Source organism: Schistocerca nitens, chromosome 2 (assembly GCF_023898315.1).
Source record: "Schistocerca nitens isolate TAMUIC-IGC-003100 chromosome 2, iqSchNite1.1, whole genome shotgun sequence".
NCBI lineage: Eukaryota > Metazoa > Arthropoda > Insecta > Orthoptera > Acrididae > Schistocerca > Schistocerca nitens.
Genome location: NC_064615.1, coordinates 1,186,762,065 through 1,186,784,132, shown reverse-complemented (window position 1 = coordinate 1,186,784,132; position 22,068 = coordinate 1,186,762,065). Strand labels below are relative to the sequence as shown.

The 22,068-nt window shown below is 40.3% G+C and overlaps 1 protein-coding gene across 1 annotated transcript in view; it reads left to right on the top strand.

Moving 5' to 3' along the window:
* The window catches only part of LOC126237522 (uncharacterized), a 797,357-nt gene that overhangs the window by 647,081 nt on the left and 128,208 nt on the right, over positions 1-22,068 (top strand). The window contains exons 13-17 of the mRNA XM_049947691.1: positions 8,640-8,759; positions 14,017-14,208; positions 16,501-16,623; positions 16,926-17,130; positions 20,216-20,372. Coding sequence (XP_049803648.1) covers positions 8,640-8,759; positions 14,017-14,208; positions 16,501-16,623; positions 16,926-17,130; positions 20,216-20,372 — 797 coding nt within the window. The remainder of the gene's footprint in view (positions 1-8,639; positions 8,760-14,016; positions 14,209-16,500; positions 16,624-16,925; positions 17,131-20,215; positions 20,373-22,068) is intronic.

Here is a 22,068-nt window from a genome sequence, read left to right as displayed (position 1 = left end):
TTGTGGTCAGAGTCCACATCTGCCCCTGGAAATGTCTTACAATTTAAAACCTGGTTCCTAAATCTCTGTCTTACCATTATATAATCTATCTGATACCTTTTAGTATCTCCAGGGTTCTTCCATGTATACAACCTTTTATCATGATTCTTAAACCAAGTGTTAGCTATGATTAAGTTGTGCTCTGTGCAAAATTCTACCAGGCGGCTTCCTCTTTCATTTCTTAGCCCCAATCCATATTCACCTACTAAGTTTCCTTCTGTCCCTTTTCCTACTCTCGAATTCCAGTCACCCATGACTATTCACTAGCTGAATAATTTCTTTTATCTCATCATACATTTCATCAATTTCTTCATCATCTGCAGAGCTAGTTGGCATGTAAACTTGTACTACTATAGTAGGCATGGGCTTCGTGTGTCTTGGCCACAATAATGCGTTCACTATGCTGTTTGTAGTAGCTTACCCTCATTCCTGTTTTTTTATTCATTATTGAACCTCCTCCCACATTACCCCTATTTGATTTTGTATTTATAACCCTGTATTCACTTGACCAAAAGTCTTGTTCCTCCTGCCACCGAACTTCACTAATTCCCACTATATCTAACTTTAACCTATCCATTTCCCTTTTTAAATTTTCTAACCTACCTGCCCGATTAAGGGATCTGACATTCCACGCTCCGATCCGTAGAATGCCAGTTCTCTTTCTCCTGATAACGACGTCCTCCTGAGTAGTCCCCGCCCGGAGATCCGAATGGGGGACTATCTTACCTCTGGAATATTTTACCCAAGAGGACGCCATCATCATTTAACCATACAGTAAAGCTGCATGACCTCAGGAAAAATTACGGCTATAGTTTCCCCTTGCTTGAGGATACATTTCCATTTTGTTCACAATATCCTTAATAATACCTGGTCTTTTTTCAGATACATGTATATGAGCAAGTATCAGTTCCCTAAGTTGTGCTTGCTGTTCTTGAAACAAGTACTTTGATTAACTTACCTTTGTGCTTGTTGCGTTGACGTTTACTTCTTCTGCTGCTGACTGTTCATTATTGTAAGTGTTGACAGACATAACTATGGGGTTCACCAACAGAACTTCAAAGTTGTGATTCGGTCTGTTACAAATAAGTGGTTATTTACAGTGAAATGATAGTGACCTTTTCCCGTATCAATTTGTACTTGGTACGTGCTAAATGTATCCAGACCAATTAAATAATCAGCTATTAATTTCTCTACTAACAAAAAATTGCATCGTACAGAAATTGTCCTAATTGTAGGGGAATTAAGGCTTGTATCTTGACTCCTTTCGACTTCTTACCAGTAGTAGTTTGTACCTTGTGATTTTTCACTGGCAGTGTGGGTATACACCAACGTTTCTTCAATTCTTGAAAGAGTCCCAGTGACATCAAATTAGTCGTAGTGCCTGTCTCAAGCACAATGGGTACATCAAGGTAAACTATTTTGACCTTAATAGTAGCATGTACCTTGCTCTCTGTCAGGTTTTTCTGCTAACCCTCATTACGTTGATACAGATCATCTATCACATCACTACCATGATCGTATCTGATGAAGCAAGTGTCAATCAAATTTGCGCCCCCCTCTCCTCCAACGTCACAGAACAGGAGCCTACTGCGACCGGGTCAAATTTTCTGGCGTTGCGGTGACATTGGTGTATGAGTTAGGCATAACTTCCGCTATGTGGACTGTTGGTGTTTGATTGCACCAATTAGTATTCTGCAAGGCTCTCAACTGAAATTCTCTTTGCCTCTGTGTGTTATTCGGCATAAGTGCATTATTTTGCTGGCTGAATTCTGCTGTGTGGGTTATTCAATTGTCTGGTATTGTTTTGCGTTTGTCAAGTGATCGGCTTATTATTGCAGGTAGCTTGTGTCTGTACGTGTTGTATAGGCTGGCCATACACTACTCGCCCATTGTAGTTGTTTTTGCTAAATTTTTGCCCATTTCTTTTATATCCACCTTTGAATTTACGGCTTTCTCCATTGCTGCTGTGATTACCATTACCATTACATAGATCTGTCTGGGGTAAGATTGCCATCCGTGATGTACTACAAATCTGTTGTTCACTACTTGGTCCGTAAATCTCTGTGGTGCTATCAGTGTATTAACAGGCTTGGGTTGTATTGGTCTCGTATATCAAATCATTGAGTCCAGTACAGATAGAATGTATTTGGTATTGTGTTCTGGAATGGTAATGAGTTTTTCCCTAATATGGGCAGGAAGACAGCTCTTTAAAATTTTCAGCACATCTACTCAAGATACCGGGTTCGTATAGTCTCTGATTCTATTCAGATATTTTCAAAATATCCCCTTAAGCTTCCATACTTGCTGTTGAACAGAGCTGGCTGGAATACTTCACGCCTGAGCCTCTCTCGTATGGCCTCAGGCCGATACTTACCCAGAAAGGCTCTCTCAAACTGTTCATAGTAGTGGCAATGTTCCGCCATGTCCGTAGCCCGTAGCAGAACGTCATCCTGTGTATAACCGACAACAAATCTAATTTTATGGGCTTCGGTCCAAGTACGAGGTAAAACATTTCAAACCACTCTGATAAAGACCGTGGAGTGTGCTATTTTTCTTTCAGAGGCAAATATCAGAAATTGTCGATGTCTGAGTAATCCCTCATCTGCAAGTAATGTTGACAAACACGCTGTGCTGTCAGTGACAGGGGTGTTTATGTTTGTGCTTGTGGTGTAGTGCATGGCAACTGCACTTGCTCAGCAGGTGCAACTGCCGGCAAGAGTTGCTGCGTTGTACACCATTTGCTATTTTCCTTCGATGGGCTAGCCCCGTATTGTGGGTAACCAGTGAAAGTATCTAACTTCTCTAAAAGCGTGGGTTTGTTTTCTGTAACATGTTGTTTTTGAAATGTCAGTAGTTTTGGCATCACTGCCTCATAACATTTCCTGTGCTTCCTTTAAACCTGAATCTATTTTAGCTAGAAGTTGACATTCTTTCTCTTTTAGAGCTTCTTCTGCAGTATCTACATAAATGTTGTACTCCCATACTACCTTTTGAGCAAGGGTGCTGCCCTTATCCAGCATCTCAGCTTCAGCTTTTTCAGTTATTTCCTTTACATCTGCACATAACTTATCTTCCTGTTTTTGGCAAACTTAACTGGTCTACTCTTAGACTCAACTTGTGTATTTCTGTAGGTAGGTTTTTGCATACGTCTTGCAGCTCGCTGACTGCGTTCGTCATATTTTTGACCAATGCTTCCACTTGGGATTGCGTCTCCTGAATTTGAGAATATGCTTCACTAAGGTTTTGTAACTCACCTGCAAGTTGTTCCTGTTTATAGTCTACAGATGTTACTTTTTCCGTTAATGTATTTGTATTGTGGGACATGTCGGTAATATATTTCTTGTTTTAGTTGTTTACCGATCTCTGTCAACTTCCCGGATAGTTTGTCAGGTAATTAAGTGTGTATAGTTTTGCTTGCCTCACAGAACTGTTGACTAATACTATTTTTGAAATCGTTAAATGCCTGATTTTGCTGTGTAAGCTGTTGTCCTATATCTTCCTGATAGTTTGTGAACTGCTGTCTAAACTGTTGTCCTATATTTTCCTGATGTCTTGTAAACTGCTGTATAAACTGTTTTGTTATTAGTTGCACGAGTTGTGTCAAATTGTGTGTCTCACTGGTATTTACTAGTCACTGTCCTCACCCATCCAGCCCCCTCACTGTTTCCATTTCAGCACTACACAGCCGTCATTTCACCGCCACACCCAGTCTTTTAATTTCTTTTACTTTTATTTCTCTCCTTTCCGCTACTTACCCCCTCCCCCCTCTGCACCTTCTCTCCTACCCTCCCTCTAAACTGCAACACTTCACTGTCTGCCACTCACACCATACTATCCCTCCCCCTCCCCACCCCAGCCTCCTCCTTACCCCCACCCAGTCGCCACTCCCATCATGCACTGGTGCTGCTGCTCGCAGTGTAGTTTCAGCTCTCTGAGACTGCAGATGCGTGTGCAAGTTGTGCTTGCATGTGTGTGTGTGTGTGTGTGTGTGTGTGTGTGTGTGTGTGTGTGTGTGTACACTGCTGACAAAGGCCTTAATGGCCGAAAGCTATGATTGTGTGAATCTTTTATTGTGCCTATTGTGGCTCAGTATCTCCGCTATATGGTGAGTGGCAACTTTTATTTAGCTTTATACAAATTTTTGTCTTTTCTACTGAAATGCACTTTCCGTAAAGGATATTGTTAGTATTTACATTGCTTTCATGAACTATTTCCTGTTCTTGCATTCATGACATCGTGAGCAAATAATCAAAGGAATTTTCGCTTTTGTGTGCTTCAGTTCCACTATTTGAAAAAATGTTTCCTGGTGAGAACTAGGAAATTGTCTCATTGAGCGTTATAAATGTTTTGGTAGCCACCGGCCAGTTAACAAGTTGGCACGTTACTTTCAGCTGTTGTCAAGCTCGGATTTCCAATGTCTTGGCATATTCCATTTTGTAATGAGTTTTCAACAATGGCCATTTCCTTTGATTCTATTGTGAACAGTGTTCAACAAAATTAAGGAAAAAAGTTTTCAAAAATGAAATTTTGTTTGTATCAGTACTTTTCAATTAAAGTAGATTTATGTGCTTATTCACTAATGAACCTGATTATTCTCTGCTACAGTCTTATAGAATTTAAATGAATTATTTTGCACTTTTATTTGACTTTATACAAATTTTCGTCTTTTCTATAGAAATGCACTTTCTGTAAAGGATATTAATTGGAAGGAAAAGAGATTATCTACTGCGAGAGAGATGGCACCGACACGGCCATACAAGCTTACAGCACAGCATCTTCCTACCTTAACTGCTGAAATCGGCATTCCCAGCGCATCTCATTGGTACACAGAATTTAATTTCAGTTTGGTCCTTCGAGTTTTTTATTGGTCACAATCTCACGGACATGTAGCAAATACAACAAAAGTCTCATCCGTTTCTTGTAATGATTGCAGCAGTTGAAAGGTCTGTTCATATTCTGCTTGGCGCCATCCTTTAAATGGTCGCCATTGAGTAGTGTGCAGAATATGGAGAGGGGGGGAGGGTGGCATAAAATATAATACATAATGGAAATTAGTTGATAACTGGTGCTTGAATAATTAAAAGAAAGTTGGAAAGAATAATTGAAAGAAATTGGAAGGTACACATATCGTGAGTGAAGTTTAACTATCACTAATATCAACAGACCTTCAATATTCAATACATTTAAGATCAACATTCATCATTTAAATTTACATACTTCTTGTCTTTGCCATTGTGCGTAAAGCTGGTTAATACGATGCCGTTACCAGATTGCCCCTCCTCTTCTCGTGCAAATTCCTCTCGTCTGCTTCGATCCTCTTGATGCGGGAGTCTTGGCACAGGCGAAATGATGAAGGTATGGGGTTATTTTTATAAATATCCATATATAAACTTTGTCTCCCTAATAACTTTTATTACACTTGTTTAATATGTGGTTTGAATACACATTTTTGATCAATACTAACATGGCGGAACTCCTCGTACGTCCACTTGCTACCACTTATAGAAACAAACAGGTGAAGATACAGAAATTAATCAATTGAAGAGTGTATCTCTACTTGTTTTGTTTGTATCCCAACAGTATCACTGGTACAAAATACCTTATTATTTTTGATCCATTATAGGCACCATGATGCACAGCCCTGCAACCTATATGTTAGAATTTCTTGATGGGTTTTACAGTTTGTTTCTGGTAGTTTCCATACAAATTTTGTTCTCCATTCGTGCACATCTGTCGTGCATGATCCTTCCTCTCTTCCTTTTGGCAATGTTATTTATTTCGTGTTTTTTTATTTACATTTTTTACGTGTAGTCCAAGCTGATGTCTTTTGTAAACTCATACATATTTTGAGTAGATTACTACTGACAGCACTTACATACAATAATGGTATTAGTATTATAAATATATTACGTGTTACAAGAGGGGGCAAGTAGGTTAGAATTCACTGAGTGAATATAAATATTTGTGCTTGTGTCTGTATATGTGTGGATGGATATGTGTGTGTGTGCGAGTGTATACCTGTCCTTTTTTCCCCCTAAGGTAAGTCTTTCCACTCCCGGGATTGGAATGACTCCTTACCCTCTCCCTTAAAACCCACATCCTTTCGTCTTTCCCTCTCCTTCCCCTCTTTCCTGATGAGGCAACAGTTTGTTGCGAAAGCTTGAATTTTGTGTGTGTGTTTGTTTGTGTGTCTATCGACCTGCCAGCGCTTTCGCTCGGTAAGTCACATCATCTTTGTTTTTAGATATAAATATTTATTTATTAAGAAGGCTTTTAACTTCCTTTGGAACAGATTTGTCTCACAAGTTTTCAAAGCTTGTGGCAGCTTGAGGGAAAAAACAAAAAAAATAATTAATGCAGCGGAAAAATTTTACATATTTTATGTATTCTAATTACTTCAGTTATCTGTACCTGGCACCATCCTTATAGCAGTCACAAGTTATACTGGTCTCGTAAGTGCTTGTGCCATAAGAAGGTGTGAATAACATGAATTATTTTGAAGTAGCTGGCTGACAGATTCTTTCACCAGCAGCAAATCGTGCATCTAAGTTCTCATCTCCACAGTCTTTCATCACAATTACCACTGTAATAGTCTAAATTCATTGATATATTAACTCTCCTTTGAACAGATTGATATTTACCTCTTCTTTTTTGAAGAAGAAGATGCAGCAACCAGCTCCATGAAAAAGAATGCAGTATAATACAGTTATAAATAACGTCACCATTTGTTTGGAAGGTTGAAGGCTCCAGTGTAATCTTTTCAGGATGAAGCAGTTCAGAAATGAAAGAAACTTGCTCCCTTTTCAGAAGATGTATTGTAAGAGCTTTCACATGAATATATATAAGTGGTTGTGTGACATATATGCAATAGGTCCACCCAGAATCACAGACAGGAAGAGAGGTATAGTTGAAGAGTGAAAAAATCTTTATATCGGCTTAAGCAAACATTAGAAAACAGATTTGTGTTCATCTTTCTTTTTGTATATGTCTCTTTTTGGTGCAAACTCGTTTATATTTCATCTTTGCTATGCACAGTGTTGGGATACTTATTAGACATATACTCTATGGCTAAATCAAATAAGTTGTATCATATTTTCTGTGAGTTTAATAAACCCAACACATACACATAACAGAGACTTTAGTCATCAGTAATATATTTTTGTTCACTATTTAGAACAGTCTGTCAATGGTGGGGTAACTTTTCAGTTCTGCAACTGTGGAAATCACACAGTTTTGAGGCAAAGAAGTCGTCGAGCCGTGTGTGGAGCACATTTCCATCTGGAAAGGCAGGTCCTTGGAGGTTGTGCTATAGAGAGTGGAAAAGATAAAATCTGAGGGTGCAAGATCAGGTGAATAAGATGGGTGTGGAATGAGTTCCCAACCCAACTCCTGTATAGTGTTTTTCTGTCAGTGTAGCACAGTGTGGGCAGGCATTATCACCGAGTAGCATCACTTCACTCAGTTTGCCCGTCTGTTGTTCTCGGACTGAGTTTGTGGGACCTCTCAGTTGTATGGATATGTGCAGGTCTTTGTACTGGGAACTGCTGTTTTCTTTGGGCTCAGCCATTCCTTTTTTCCTTCCGTTAGCATAAAGACACCATTTCTTATCACCGTTAACGATACAGGATAGGAATGGTCAGTGTTGTTGATGACAAGCAAGCAGAGATGTACACATGTCCACCCATTGATGCTTGTGGTTGCCATTTAGAGCATACACCCAATTTATGAGCCTTCCCCAATGCACGGAGGATGGAGATGTTGTGCATCAGTGGAATGATTACAGCTCATCACATTTGTCAGTTCTCGAGTACACAGATTTGGATCATTTTGGATTAATGCGTTCAAACAATCTTTGTCGAACCTCAAATGTCTTCCTGAATGTGCAGAGTCGCTAACGTCAAAACAATACTCCTTAAAATGAGAGAACCGTTTTCTTGCCATGCTCTGCCCAATGGTGATGGACTAATTACTGTCACAGAACTTGGTCCTGGACTTGGAATGCCATGTTCTTTTTTGGTGTAAGTTCAGATTTCCAGTCCACTGTGTAAGACCATATTGTTTACTTGAGATAAGGCTTTGACAAGAATGATCATATATTCTTGTAAAATATTAGACAGAGTTTTTACAGAAGATTATTATGTTGATTTCAACATAGGTGATAATAAAATTAAAATAAGACTACAAAAAAAATTAAATTTTAAATAATTATTCTCTGACTATTCATTTACATTATCTCATATAAATTATGACAATTAAAATGGAATAAAGTAGTAATAAAATACTTACAAAGAGCCTCTCCTCTGAAACATGCTTTCTTCTGTCAGCCATTTATATGCTGCCTGGCAACAATGTAACTCGACACAAAGATGACGAACTGCTGTTGCACGAGGTGCTGCCATCTACGAACTTCCTTCAAAACTGCTTTTCAGTGTTGCCAACACGATACGAGCTCGAGGGAAAAAATTTCAAATAATGCTACGTGGACATTAAGTGGTTGTCCGATAAGAAAATAGATACAGATATAGATATCTCAATGAAGTATCTCTTCCACATGCATGCATTATTGCCTCACTCTAATTATTCTTTTCTCTATTTAATAGGCTCATTTCATTGAAGAATGCCAGTGGAGTGCACACGAGGAAGCACTGGCCCTCTGCAGCCAGCAAAATCTCCACCAGACTGTGTACTTCCTCAACAGAGACTTGAGCTTCATGTGTGATGTAAGTACCACTCAGATTCTTTACAAAACTGTGTACAATTTTTGATAATGTTACCCAGTAGTACAAGTACAATAATACAGAACGGTTTTGTTTCGGTTACCGATGAAATGTACACTGAGGTGACAAAAGTCACGGGATAATGATACGCATGTATACAGACAGCTGTAGTATTGCATACAAAAGGCATAAAAGGGGCAGTGCATCGGTGGAGCTGTCATTTTTATGCAGGTGATTCCTCCGAAAAGCTTTCTGACAGGATTACGGCTGCGTGACAGGAATTGACAGACTTCAAAGTCGAAGCTAAATGTGTGGGACATTCCGTTTCGGAAATTGTTAGGGAATTCAATATTCCGAGTTCCATTGACTGGAAATGTTTACAATCGACTACTGGAAGACCATTTGCAGTGATTCGTAGACTTCATTTTCGCAAACGACTGTGGAATTTTTGTGGATGACAACCTGTCATGTCACTGGGCCAAAATTGTTTGCAATTGGTTTGAAGATCATTCTGGACAGTTCAAGCAAGCGATTTGCCACCCAGATTGCCTGACATAAATCCCATTGAACATTTACAGGTGTTTTGCACTGGCAACATTTTGCAGTTGTGGAGGCTGTAGAGGCAGCATAGCGGGGGCCTTATAGCAAATCGCACCTGCGAGTAGCTGCACGACACTGGGCAAAAGGCTGTCCAGCACCATACTAGGAGGAGTCCCCTGACTTTTGGCACCTCACTGTGTAGTAACTGAGGTTCTCAGTGATATATTATATTGCAGAGAGCAGCACAAACATCGGCTTAATTTGTCATTCAGTATTTTGACTTTCATTCATAGTTTTGTGTCAGTCTCTTCGTCTTGGCATTCACGTTCTAGCCAATTTCATCAGTTACATTACCGAGAGGGCTCACATTTTTGCAAGTATGTTTGTGGCAATGAAGGGGGCCTGAGTTGAGTCATTGTGGGATTTCTTCTTGTACAGTAATCCTGTTCTATTTTTCAAACTATTTGTTTTCCTGGGGCTCAACCTTCATTATATGCCCAATTTGCTATCGCTTTGATTGTACGTCCGGTCTCAGCCTTCGGACAGTCGATATTTTACTTTTTTAGTAAACAGTGCACTTCTTTTGGTTTATTCGTGAATGGCACTTGCTATCTGGTTTGACCTCCACTTAATTTACAGTTCCTTTTCAGGAGTCTGGCCTTTGTGGGGAAGGTCATTCAATATCCAGCACAGTAACCCGTCCATTTGGAGCCAGGTCGTACAGTAGTGACCTCCCGACTTCACAGGTCACACACTGCCGGTGCCTGGACTGCTTCTCTTGCCCCTCAAATGTCGAGAAGTTTATGTCTGTCTCATTTGGGACACGGGGACTTCTAACGACGACATACGTTCCAGGTGGCCACCGCGTAGGAGGGGTGACACCCGCGGGAGAGGCCCAGTTTGGAGTGAGTGGTACTGTGACAGATTGCTTTTAGTGAAGAAAATTAAACTGAATCCTCTCATTGGCCGTACGGCCCCAGCAGTCTCGTGAGAGTGATCGACCCACTTCAATGCTGAAGGGTAAAACTGCAATACGTTTCCCCATTTAATATGAATTGAGATAAGAACTGACCTGTCAACTGAGGATGAAGAGTCACAGACACGTGTGGAAGTAATAGTAACCTCAAAACTTTTGAAAATGATGCAGTGCTCAGTAATGTAGCTGTAACCAAAAAAGCTAAGCAGATGTCTGGACAAATCTCAATAAAATTTCAGAGTGGTATAAAGATTGACAAATTGCTTTAAATGTACAGAAAAGTGGATTTGTGCACACCATAAATTGCAGATAAAACTACAATATGACTGAGTACCAAATGAAACTAGTCAACTTGTACAAATACCTGTGTGTAGCAGTTTGTGGGGATACGTAACAGAGAATAATCGCAGAGGCTCAGTTACGGGTAAAGTGACCGGGTGACTTCAGTTCACCAGTAGGACGCCGGGAAATTGCAGTCATTCTAAAAAGGAAATTGCTTATGGAACATGCGTGTGACCAATTCTAGAATACCAGTCTAGCAAATGGGAGTCTACCGGAGAGAACTAATTGGGGATATTGAGATTATACAAAGAAGAGCAGCACAAATAGGTACAGGTTTGTTTGATTCACAGAAGAGTGTCACAGAAGTGTTGAAAAACTTGAATTGGCAGTCACTGAAGACAGATGCCTGAAAAAGCCTGTCTATAACATTTCAAGTGAAAAATCTAGAAAATCTAGGAACATCCACCAGCCCCTCAGTAATGCTCCCCTAGTGACCGCAATGACAAGATTAGACTAATTGCAGCACACAGAGAGGCACTTAAAAAAAGTTGTCCTTCCTGCACCATTCCAGTTACAGATGGAACAAGAAGACACCCTACTTTCTGAAGTAATGGAAAGTTCCCTCTGCCACACACTTCACAGTGGTTTGCAGAGTATGGAAATAGATATAGACACAATAATACAAATTTTTAGTTCTTGTGGTTGCCGAAGATATTGTATAAATTTTTGGAGGAGTCAGCTAGTATCCACCAGTGAACTGAAGTACTACTATTATGTGCTTGAGAGTGTCATTACACCTTCAGAACGAAATACGGCATGGATTCTGCACGGCAAGTCTTCGTCATATTTCTGGAGGTACACTGTCCAACAAAAAGTAAGCAGATAGCTAATTGTCGACATAAGTACGGGTCGTATCCACCATTTACCTTTATGATGGCTCGAACTCTGCCAGGGACACTTTTGACTAAGTGTCCGAATGTCTGTGGAGGAATGGCAGCCATTCTTCCTCGTGAGCCGTAACCAGAGAAGTTAAGTGTCGGACACCAGAGTCCGAAGTGAAGTCGGCATCCTGACTCGTAACGAACGTGTTCCGTCAGGTTCGCGTCCGGATTCCCGGTGGTCCAGTCTGTTTCACTTCGGGAGTGTTATCGTCCACAATCTGTCACCTCACGAGTGCTGCTTTATGACGGTATGTGCTGTCTTGAGATTGGTCCTTTACTGTGTTCAGTACATAGTGCCACAAAATTTATTTTCATCCTTCTGCATTTAGTGTTTTCTCGAGTGCGATTAGGTTGCCACGCCCAAAACGCAAAAAATTGCCCTTACTGTAACTCCACTTCCTCCGTACTTCACTGCCGGCACTACACCTGACGGTATTCACCAAATCCAATCCTCCTGTGAGATTACCACAGTGTGCAGTGTGATTCACCTCTCCGAATCACTCATTTACAGTCGCCTCGTGTCTGACAGCGTCACGACGCATCGGGTCGGCTTCAGAAATGGGAAACTGCTTTTTACCTCCCTGTGCACAGTTGTTCTGCTAGGTGGACTGCTGGTAGCGCGAGTGATTCCTTCCACCGATTTCGTGCGATATTCTACGAGCACCGTTCGCAGTGCATCAGTAGAGGGGTTACGTCAATAGTCTGTTGTCAGTTTTCTGTGTTTCCATTTCACAGTCGCTGTTACTGCTCCTCTGCTGACAAAACGGTGCTCCCCGCCTCCTTTTGTACTGCCAGATCCAGCTCTTGTGACATTTAGTGTCAGCTCATTAAATACTTTCTTCGTCTTTTGTTTTCCTATCAGTAGCTGTTTAGGTCTCGGTAAAGCTACCGTCGACTCCAGAGGTCGCTTTCGACTGTACGGTGCTTTACTAGACACTGTCCTGTGGGAGTCAGTGTCGCTCGCTTCCGTTTTACTAGTGCACTGATTTACCCAGCCATTTATTGGAAGATACACATTTTAATGAAGAATCTGGAATGTGGTGCAACTGAACATTTTTCCACATATTCAGTTAGGTGAAAGTTAAAATGTAAGAACCGACTGGATTTGTCACCTGAAACCTGTGGATTTCTGACGGGACACTCACACCCTCGGCCTTCGAGTCCTGTGTCTTTATGTTACCTGTACTATTATTTTTCGTCACATCTAGATCGCATTAGTCTAGTTTCAGTTTAGCTGTTTCTACTGGCTGATTTTTGATTCTCGACGGTACTCTCTTCTGTCCTACTGGATCTCTTATCGTTTGAGATGTTGGATGACTTTCTGTGTAATCCTTACTAGCCTTATTTCTCTCTTTGTCTCCTTTCCATTTGCTACTTAAAAACTGCATTTCTGAAAATTTGTATTCCCATTAGCAGTTCTTGAAATTTGTGTTTAATGCTGTCTAATATGTGAAAGCTTTCTTTTCTCTATTTAGGTGCTTTAGCAACAAATGGTATTTATTAGCAAATTTTACAGCATGTGAGGATATTAAATCCACAGTCTGTGTCGGACTTCTGCAAGTTACTTAGTCATTATCATGATAAATAATGCTCACTGCTCATTTTTGTCTAATAAACACTTTACTGACTCTCAATAGTTAGCATTCGATTTTTCATAATGAAAGTACGAATAAGCATACGTGCAGTCACATTAAGTTCGCTCTGTACATCCCGTGACGATGTTTCGAGCATTTTGGGATGACGGAGAGGGGTAAGTGTACGAGGTAAGGACCCCCAGTCCCGAAATGACCGATCACGAGTTGTGAGCAGAAATCGTTCTGATACCTCTGACAGTGTACCTCTGCTATTGCGAGCTCTTTGCTTTCTGTATTTTGGGAGGTAATAGCATAAATCAAAACCAGGAAAAAACATCCACTTTACATGGGCTCTGAAGCGCATACCTAAAGAGCTGTGAGCACTTCTTCAGTAGAAGGTACGTGCATCACAGTAGGAAAGATGGCCGAGTGCTCGAAGCTTTTAAGGTATGCACTTTGGAGCCCATGTTTACAGGATATTTTTCCTCATTTTGGTCTGTACTACTCCCTTCCAAAATATGAAAATCAAACAGCTAGCAATAGAAGAGGTCCACTGCCAGAGGTATGACAACAGTTTTCACTTATAACTTTCAGCTCGGTCTTTTCTGGACTGGTGTCACTTACTTCAAATTGATACATCATTCGATTATTCCCAAACGTTTGTAATGTTGTTGTGGAATCACCCTGTAGAAAACACATTTACCATTGTTCAGAGATGGAAGAAGTCAGAGATAGCCTTCGGGCACCCTATTGAGTTGAACGCGCTTCGTCGAGTTGCTATCTATTTTGAACGTGGCAGTTAATATGTAAAGAAATTTTTACACGAGATTCAGATTATTTAGTAGTGCTCAATTTAATTACAAAATTTGATAATGTAATTTGCAAGAGATACCTCTTGTAATTCTTTTGCAGTTTGAGAAGTCTAATCTTTTTGCTGTCCCATACAGAGAGAGCCAGTTTTGCAGAAAGAACTCAGGAAAGTGAAGACACCTACACGAAGTTTCCAGTGGCTAACTCAGATATGGTTTCCAAGTAATTGGGTGGTAAGGAGGTTATTCCAAGGCCAGTCAGAGGTAATACCAACTGTACAGTGTGCAACTGCCACTTCCATTACGACGCCACGCTCGGACCCCAGCCAGGTATGATTTTATCTTTCAGTGCTGGGCTAGATATATGTTGTTTGAACTGTGCCTTCTGTAGTATCTGAAGGGAGGTCGGATATATTCTCTATGATGGTTTTTATTTTATTTCTTTTCTTCTAGACTAACATTTTATTGAAACTGAAAGACTCGTTTAACTCTCACCTTTGTGCATCCATTTGATAATCTCATAAATAACATTAAAATGATGAAACGAAAAAATTGTTCTCCAATATTCTTAAGTGAAAGTCAGTTGGTGGGAAAAATATTAAGTTGTGTCCATATTTACCTTTATTCGGTACAGCATGTGAAGGAAGTGTTGTGCAGTAAATTGAAATGTAATCTAGAAACTGAACTTGGTGGCACAGCTTTTGAAGTTTTCTTCCTCCAGAACATGGCGAGTATTCAAACAAAGTAAGCTCCCATATGAGAATGTGACACCTCTATTCTCTACGTACAGAGAATTTCAATAATACGTCCAGTGTGAAATTTGAACAAATGTCGGGGAAGCGCGTTCCGATCGCCACACGTGTTGTGGCTTCCTTGCCACACTCTTGCTAAGTGGTCTATCTGTTTTAATTGAACTAGGTGAGTCGGGGAGAGTCTCGGAAGTAAGTACGATAGAAATAGCCAGTGGCCTCACCACAGCTGTAACACCGGTTCTCATCAGACCACCAAAGTTAAGCGCTGTCGGGCTCGGCCGGCACTCGGGTGAGTCACCGTTTAGGTCTGCCGAGTGCTGTTGGCAAACGGGTTGTTCCCGGCCCTCGTGAGGCCATCTGAGGAGCTACTCGACTGAGAAGTAGTGGCACCAGTCACGAAAACTGAGGACAGCCGGGAGAGTGGTGTGCTGACCACAGACTCGTGCATATCCACATCTGGTGTTGCCTAAGGGCCGAGGATGACAGAGTGGTCGGTCGGTACTGTTGGGGCTTCGAGGCCTGTTCAGATGGTGTTTTTTGTGAGGGAAATGGCTTTGTTATCTAGCACTTCAGTAGCACCTGCTCACAAATAAAAACTGGAACCTTACAGAGTAGCGGTAGTGCATTGACTGACCGATTCAGATACTGGAGTTGCTGACTGTGTGATAGAAAAGCTGAACCTGAAATTTTTTCTGATGAAGCACGGCTGCATTCATTGGAATAAGTGACTTTCAGAACAGTCAGTGCTGGAGTTTTTAAAATTCTCATCAGCTACATAGAGAGCCTCTGCAAATGTAGAGACATATGTGTGGTATGCTGTTAACAAAGTATTGGATTGAAATTTTTCCAAACAACCTAACTTCTGGTAGATATGTGGTCAATATACTACATCCTCTCTCTTTTTTTTTCAAAGGACTAATAACTAATGAAAAGACCTACAGTTATTTTATGCATGACAGTGTAAGAGGACACAACACCGACACGTCACGATAGTTCCCACATCGAAATCACCTCGTCTGTATTTGTTTGCAGCTGTGTGTGCAGACGTGCCAATTGAAGTGCTAAGAGGCACAATGATTTTCTTAGACCACTTTCAGCTCATCTACCTGCAGTACGACCAGACCCAATACGCCAGCTGCCAGAATCTGCAAGATGGGACAGAGTGTCGACAGCGACTGCAGTGAGCCTCCCAGTGTCAGTTCCCGGTTCCTGTACAGAGTCGTGCACAGAACTTAAGACAGACCAGAAACACCCTTACTAGTAGCTTGCTCAATTTGGTCAGCTGTGTCACTGGTGCTAAAGCTCAGTAGTTCAGGTTTCACAGCAATTTCAGTCTGCCTGTGACCGCTTCTTAACGCCAGATCTGGCCATCTGTACAACAGTTTTGTAAGGTGGTTTAATGGGAGTCAAAAGTCATCTCACTAATATAGGTCTTCGGCAGAAGAGAGTTGGGAAGACTTTCACCATTTCACTCTACATCAACTGCAATATGTATTGTAGGAGAGGCCATTCGTTTATGTTTTGCTTATGAAAGCCCACCTGGCCTAATACCGTGTGACCCTACATAACGGTGGAATGAAGGATAAGACATAATAGTGATAGGATTTTGTACAACACTCTTTGTCTTCTGCCTAGAATGGGGAACACTGTCATTCACAGACATAGCTCTCAACTTGATTTGAAGCCTCAAATCTCTCTGTGTGGATGGACAACTATGTGGTATCTTTTAAGCAAAAACCCCACAAATTAACTGGTATCCTGATTCTTTTATTATACGTGTTTCCATCTTCATTTTGTATTTTGTGCAATAATGCAGATTTCTTATGTAATTATCCCACACTCATCACAATTATTACGATTGACTTTGCAGCCTGTATACCTAGTCGAGAAAGAAGTGGTGCGAACGACCAGCACTAGATGGCCTCTCTGGCGATGGACTAATTACTGCCACAGAACTTGGTCCTGGACTTGGAATGCCATGTTCTTTTTTGGTGTAAGTTCAGATTTCCAGTCCACTGTGTAAGACCATATTGTTTACTCAAGATAAGGCTTTGACAATGAATGATCACATATTCTTGTAAAATACTAGACAGAGTTTTACAGAAGTGTGTAATATTATGCTGAGTTCAACATAGGTGGTAAAAAAAAAAAAAAAAAAAAAAAAAAAAAAAAAAAAAAAAAACCTCATTCTTGTTTGTATTGTGTTGGCAATTTTTAACATTTACTTTCATAGTTTTATAATTGTGAAAGACTTGTTTCCTTCAGGTGACTAAAGCCCTGTTTTTTACTTTGCAGGTTGTCGTTCCTTGGTGTAGTCCTGTAGGATTAAGAGCACTTTTCTGTACAGAGCCATTTATGCCCGATTTGGAACTTTCCCAAGTGAACGGAACACTTTTTCCCCGAAAATCTTCAATTACTCCCACTTTGTGTTCGCGTTTATTAGCTCTGTGGAGGCACATATCTAAGTCTAGAACACACTTTGAAACTGAGCCAGACACAGGTGAGCAAAATGTATTTGACGCGTACAGTTCACTAGCTTTACTGGAGCCTACACACGTGACATTTTGAAATCCTGTAGCAAGAAGACTGTTCGCTGAGATCGGAAAATTGGTTTTATTTGATAAGTAATAATGTCAGTATGGAAATATTGAGGAAAAAGTGCACAAAACTTCCTGGCAGATTAAAATTGTGTGCTGGACAGGGACTCAAACCTGGGACCTACACCTTTTGTGGGAAAACGCACTACCGACCGAGCTACCCGAGCACGACTCACGACTCAACTTGTCCTCACAGCTTTACTTCCATCAGTACCTCATCTCCTACCTTCCAAACTTCACAGAAGCTCTCCTGCGAAACTTGCGAGACTAGCACTCCTGGAAGAAAGGATACTGAGGAGGCGTGGCCCAGCCACAGCCCGGTGAACATCTCCAGGTCCCAAGTTTGAGCCGTGGTCCGGCACATAATTTTAATCTCCCAGGAAGTTTCATATCAGTGCACACTCTACTGCAAAGTGAAAATTCATTCTGAACACACATGAATTTTGCCTTCAAAGTCACTTACCTCTGGTGAGGAACAGAAGAACAAATATAAGTTAAAATGAATCTTGTGAAAAATGTCTTGTGAAAAATGTGGAAAATAGCCTGTAAATTCCTCTGGATACATCAGTAACATTCTGATTAGTACAGGAAAACAACAGTGTTCTTTAATGTAATCCTTCACACAGGTGCGACACATCATTCACGATATTCTCAGTGTGTCACGGTGGGGTCGTTAGTAGGAAGATTTCAGAAGAGCCCTTCATCAGAGCTGAGAACATTGTACCGGCACAACAGCTCAGTTAGGGTGAGGGGTCATGTCAGATGGAGTCAGTGAGTAAAGGAAGACAGAGAGAAGCTTGAGGGAGTGTTGTGGAAGTTGACTGAGAGCTGGGAGGGAGAGGCAGCATTTGCAAGGAATAAGAATGTGGCCCCAGGCAGCACAGTTATGTAGAGTGGAGAAGGGGATTGTAACAGAGAGGCAGAACAGAGAAAGTAGGAGACTGTGGAGAAGAGGTTGTGACTTTGGGATGAGTCATAGGGCAGGGGTGGTGCTGGGTACAGGGCAGGAACTAGTGGAGATTCAACAGGGGAGGATTACAGGATTGAAGGATGTGTTGCAGAGAATACTCCCATCAAGGTGTGTCAGAGAAGCTGGTGTATGGGCAAAACGTTCAGATGGCACAGGTTGTGACACAGCCATTGTTCTTCTTAGCGGTGTGTTCTGTTGTTGGCCATCCATTTGGGTGAAGAGCAGAGTGGTGTGACCCATATATCAAAGTGCTGCAAGTTGGTGTGGCTTCAGGATGGGTTGAGATATTATTTAAAGTGGATCGATTGTGGAATATTAATCGAGCTGGATGTTCTTTTTTTCTGGGAACAACAATAAGTAGTTGATGTTCTGGCAAAGTTCATGGTTAATTTGTTCCAATCCAGAATAATACTGGATGATGTTGGCAGTCTCAGCTACTTAGTGAGTTGCTGCTGTTATTATTTAAATTATTTATATACCACCGAACACTATCCATTACCATTTTTAAGTACTTTAGAAGGCAGAAACTGAATGGTTCACACTACATAAAAATACTGCGGACTTTATTTATTTGGTCTTTGAGTGCAAGATAGAGACAATCTGAGAGTAATGATGAAGTAACTTGAATCTCTCGTCAAAAACTATTATGAATTTGTAGGAAATTCTTTTAAGTGTTATTTACATTCATGTTATTTTACTATTTGTGTTTCCATGAAAAAGTGCAAATTATCAGTAGGATAACAGTAAAACATGTTAGAAGAACTGCATCAAGAGAGAGAGAGAGAGAGAGAGAGAGAGAGAGAGGGGGGGGGGGGGGGAAGGGCATAATAAGGAATTGAAACATCAGTGATGGGTGGTCGACTGTAGAAGTATTTAATTTGTAGTGTTGCTGATGAATGCTGGGTAGATCAACTAACTAATGAAGAGGTGCTGAATTTAATTAGAGAGAAAGTGACCGGTTGATAGGAAAACTCGAGACGCATCAAGTTTAGTTAATTTTGTAATAGACAGGAATCCATGTGGGGAGTTAAAAATCATAAGCAAAAGCAAAGCACATTAAGCAAGTTCAAATACAGTAAACATGCAGGTATGAAAAGATTTGCACAAATAGACTCAGATGGGGAGCAGCATCAAGTTAGTTTTTAGATTGATGGTTTCAGCAACACCAAGAGATGACTGCAATTGGAAGGTGGTGAATTGGATAGGTAGGTAAAGTGATAAAAGATACGAGTGCCTTTCTTTTTGTGTTTGCCACTTTTGTTCATATGTATGAGGGTGTGCTGAGAAGTAATGTCTCCAAATTTTTTATGTGAAAACTATTAAAGCTTATTAAATAAAATAAATGTTATTAACATCCTACACCTTTATTCTTCATGTCTACATACCTGCAGTCCGCTGCCACTAGAGGGCTCTGAACTGTAGTGTGTAACGTGGTGCTGTGTGATGTAAATGTGTCAGTGGGTGAGAAACAGCATGCTGTAATTGAGTTTCAAATTTGAAGAGTTTATCTACACTTACAGCATCCTCTTGTTTAGTATGATAATGCCAGACCAAATATGAGTACTGGGACCCCTGCAACAATCTGATACCTTGGTTTACTGTCATCCATCATCCTCTATACAGTCCTGACTTCGCTCCATCCAATTTTGATCTGTTTCCAAAACTTAAAGAACACTTTTGACGACCTCACTTTGATACAGAGGTGGTGATGTGGCTCTGTCAAGAAAGTCAAATATTCTGCAGTGATAGACTGGTCTCTTGTTAGGAAAAATGTATTCATTGCCAGCATGACTATGTTGAGAAATAAATATGCAGACATGAAGAATAAAGATGTAGAATGTTAATAACATTTGTTTTATTTAAAAAGCTTAAAGATTTTTCACATAAAAAATTCAAAGGCATATTACTTTTCAGAACACCCTCGTATTTGTTAGTAAAAATGAATCAGCTTGTTATTTGTGGCTGTATATTTGTTTGTATTGTCATGTTTACTAAAAGTGTTTAATCTGTGTGTGCAGGGTTCATCGGGAAAGGATTTACAAGACATGTAAATCGCTTATGGAACTATCTCGTGAAAGGATTACTGGGAACACTAGCCACCATTTTAATATTTCCAGTTATATGTCTGTCTATTAGCCTCTGCAGTTTAACAATTGCTGCTACAGCCTTTATTTGGTGAGAAACAGTTTTTAATATCTTAAAGCTTTCATTTTTGTCAAAATTATTTCTGTAATGGATCCCATAATGCGTCTTTGTCAGAGTGTTGCATCATTAGTGTACAATCGAGGAGTGAACAGCAAATGAGTTTTGCAAGAAACTGCCATCAGCATAATTGATAATATAATATTAACCACAAAAAAATATATTGATGCCAGAAACCTATGTAAATGTATGACGTGTGTAGCAGTTACTGGCATAAGATGGATATTGCTGTGGTCAGACTGAAAGCTTCTAGCAAATCCTGCCCTTAACAGAAGCATTCAGATGCAAACGACGGTGTATTTGATGGTCACACTCACACTGTAGGTGTAATAGGACTCCTTGTCACTTTTTGAATGATACTATAAGCCCTCGATGAAGCATTCTGTGAAAACTGTTAATGCAGAGCTCGGAAAATCGCTTGGGCTTTTATATGTGAGTGTGACTGTCATATACACTGCAGTTTGCATCTGAATGCTTCTGTTAAGAGCATGACTTGCTAGAAGCTTTCAGTCTGACCAAAGCAATATCCATCTTATGCCCGTAATTTTCACTGTGTTCCCCAGGCCTCTTTTAGGGTAAATTCATCCAAAAGACAGAGTTGCAGAATAAACACAGTTACAGTTGAAACAGCTGCCAGTATAACAAAATATAGCAGCTTGAACAAAGCCAAGAATATTAAACAAAGATAATTTTCTGACTTCAGAAGAAACATCAGAAGCCATTTAAATCAAAATGACAAACTTCTCATACCCACTCAAGAAAAAGAAAAGGTAGACAGAATTTGAGCAGACTTGTTGTGTGTACCAAAAAATCACATTAACTTCACTGAAACTGAACAAATTTGCCTTGAGGATACAGGCTGATATTCTACTACCGTAGAGCCAATGAAAAGAAAGGGGGAGTGACTGTATATGAAAAACATGGAGTTAGGTACCAGATCCTTCAAGTTTGCGAATATTGTCTGGAAGAGAATTTTGAATGCTATGGCACAATAATGGTTAAGTAAACCTACAAGCCTGTAGTACTGAGAGTAAACAGACTACTGGAAGGAAGCTTCCTAAGCTTCATAAAGCTGCTGGAAACATTTTTAATGAGGTTATGCAGACTTAATTGGGAAATTATTGTTTATGGAGACTGTAATGTTGATTTTCTGTCAGATAGTGCTGACTGTGGCAACTAAGTTGTCGATTTCCAGCTTTGGATTATTTCCCGGAGGAAGATCTCCTTTGAGGATTGAAGGACAAAATGCAGCAGCTACTGACAATTTGGGTTCTAGACACAACAAACTGCAGTGACTTACCTGGTTTATCTGATCATCATGGTCAAATGTTAACAATAAAATTTATTGATCAGTTAGGGCCTGCTCATAGAAGAAAAATATTGTATTGCAGAATCATGAACAATGACTCAGTCATAGTGCTTAGAGAGAAACTCTGTGAAGAATTTTATAAAGCAGACCATGCTTGTGGATACTTTAACTCTTTTTGAACATATTCCTACAAAACTTTAAAACAAATAAGGGCAAAACTGAACAGAACCAAGGATAAGGGGTGGATGATTCATGGGATTAAGGTAGGAAGAGAGAGAGTTGCACAATATGGAGAGAAAGCAGTAGTCAGGATTTGAAACTCCATTACTATCAGTACTGTTGAGTCCTCCATTATGTCAT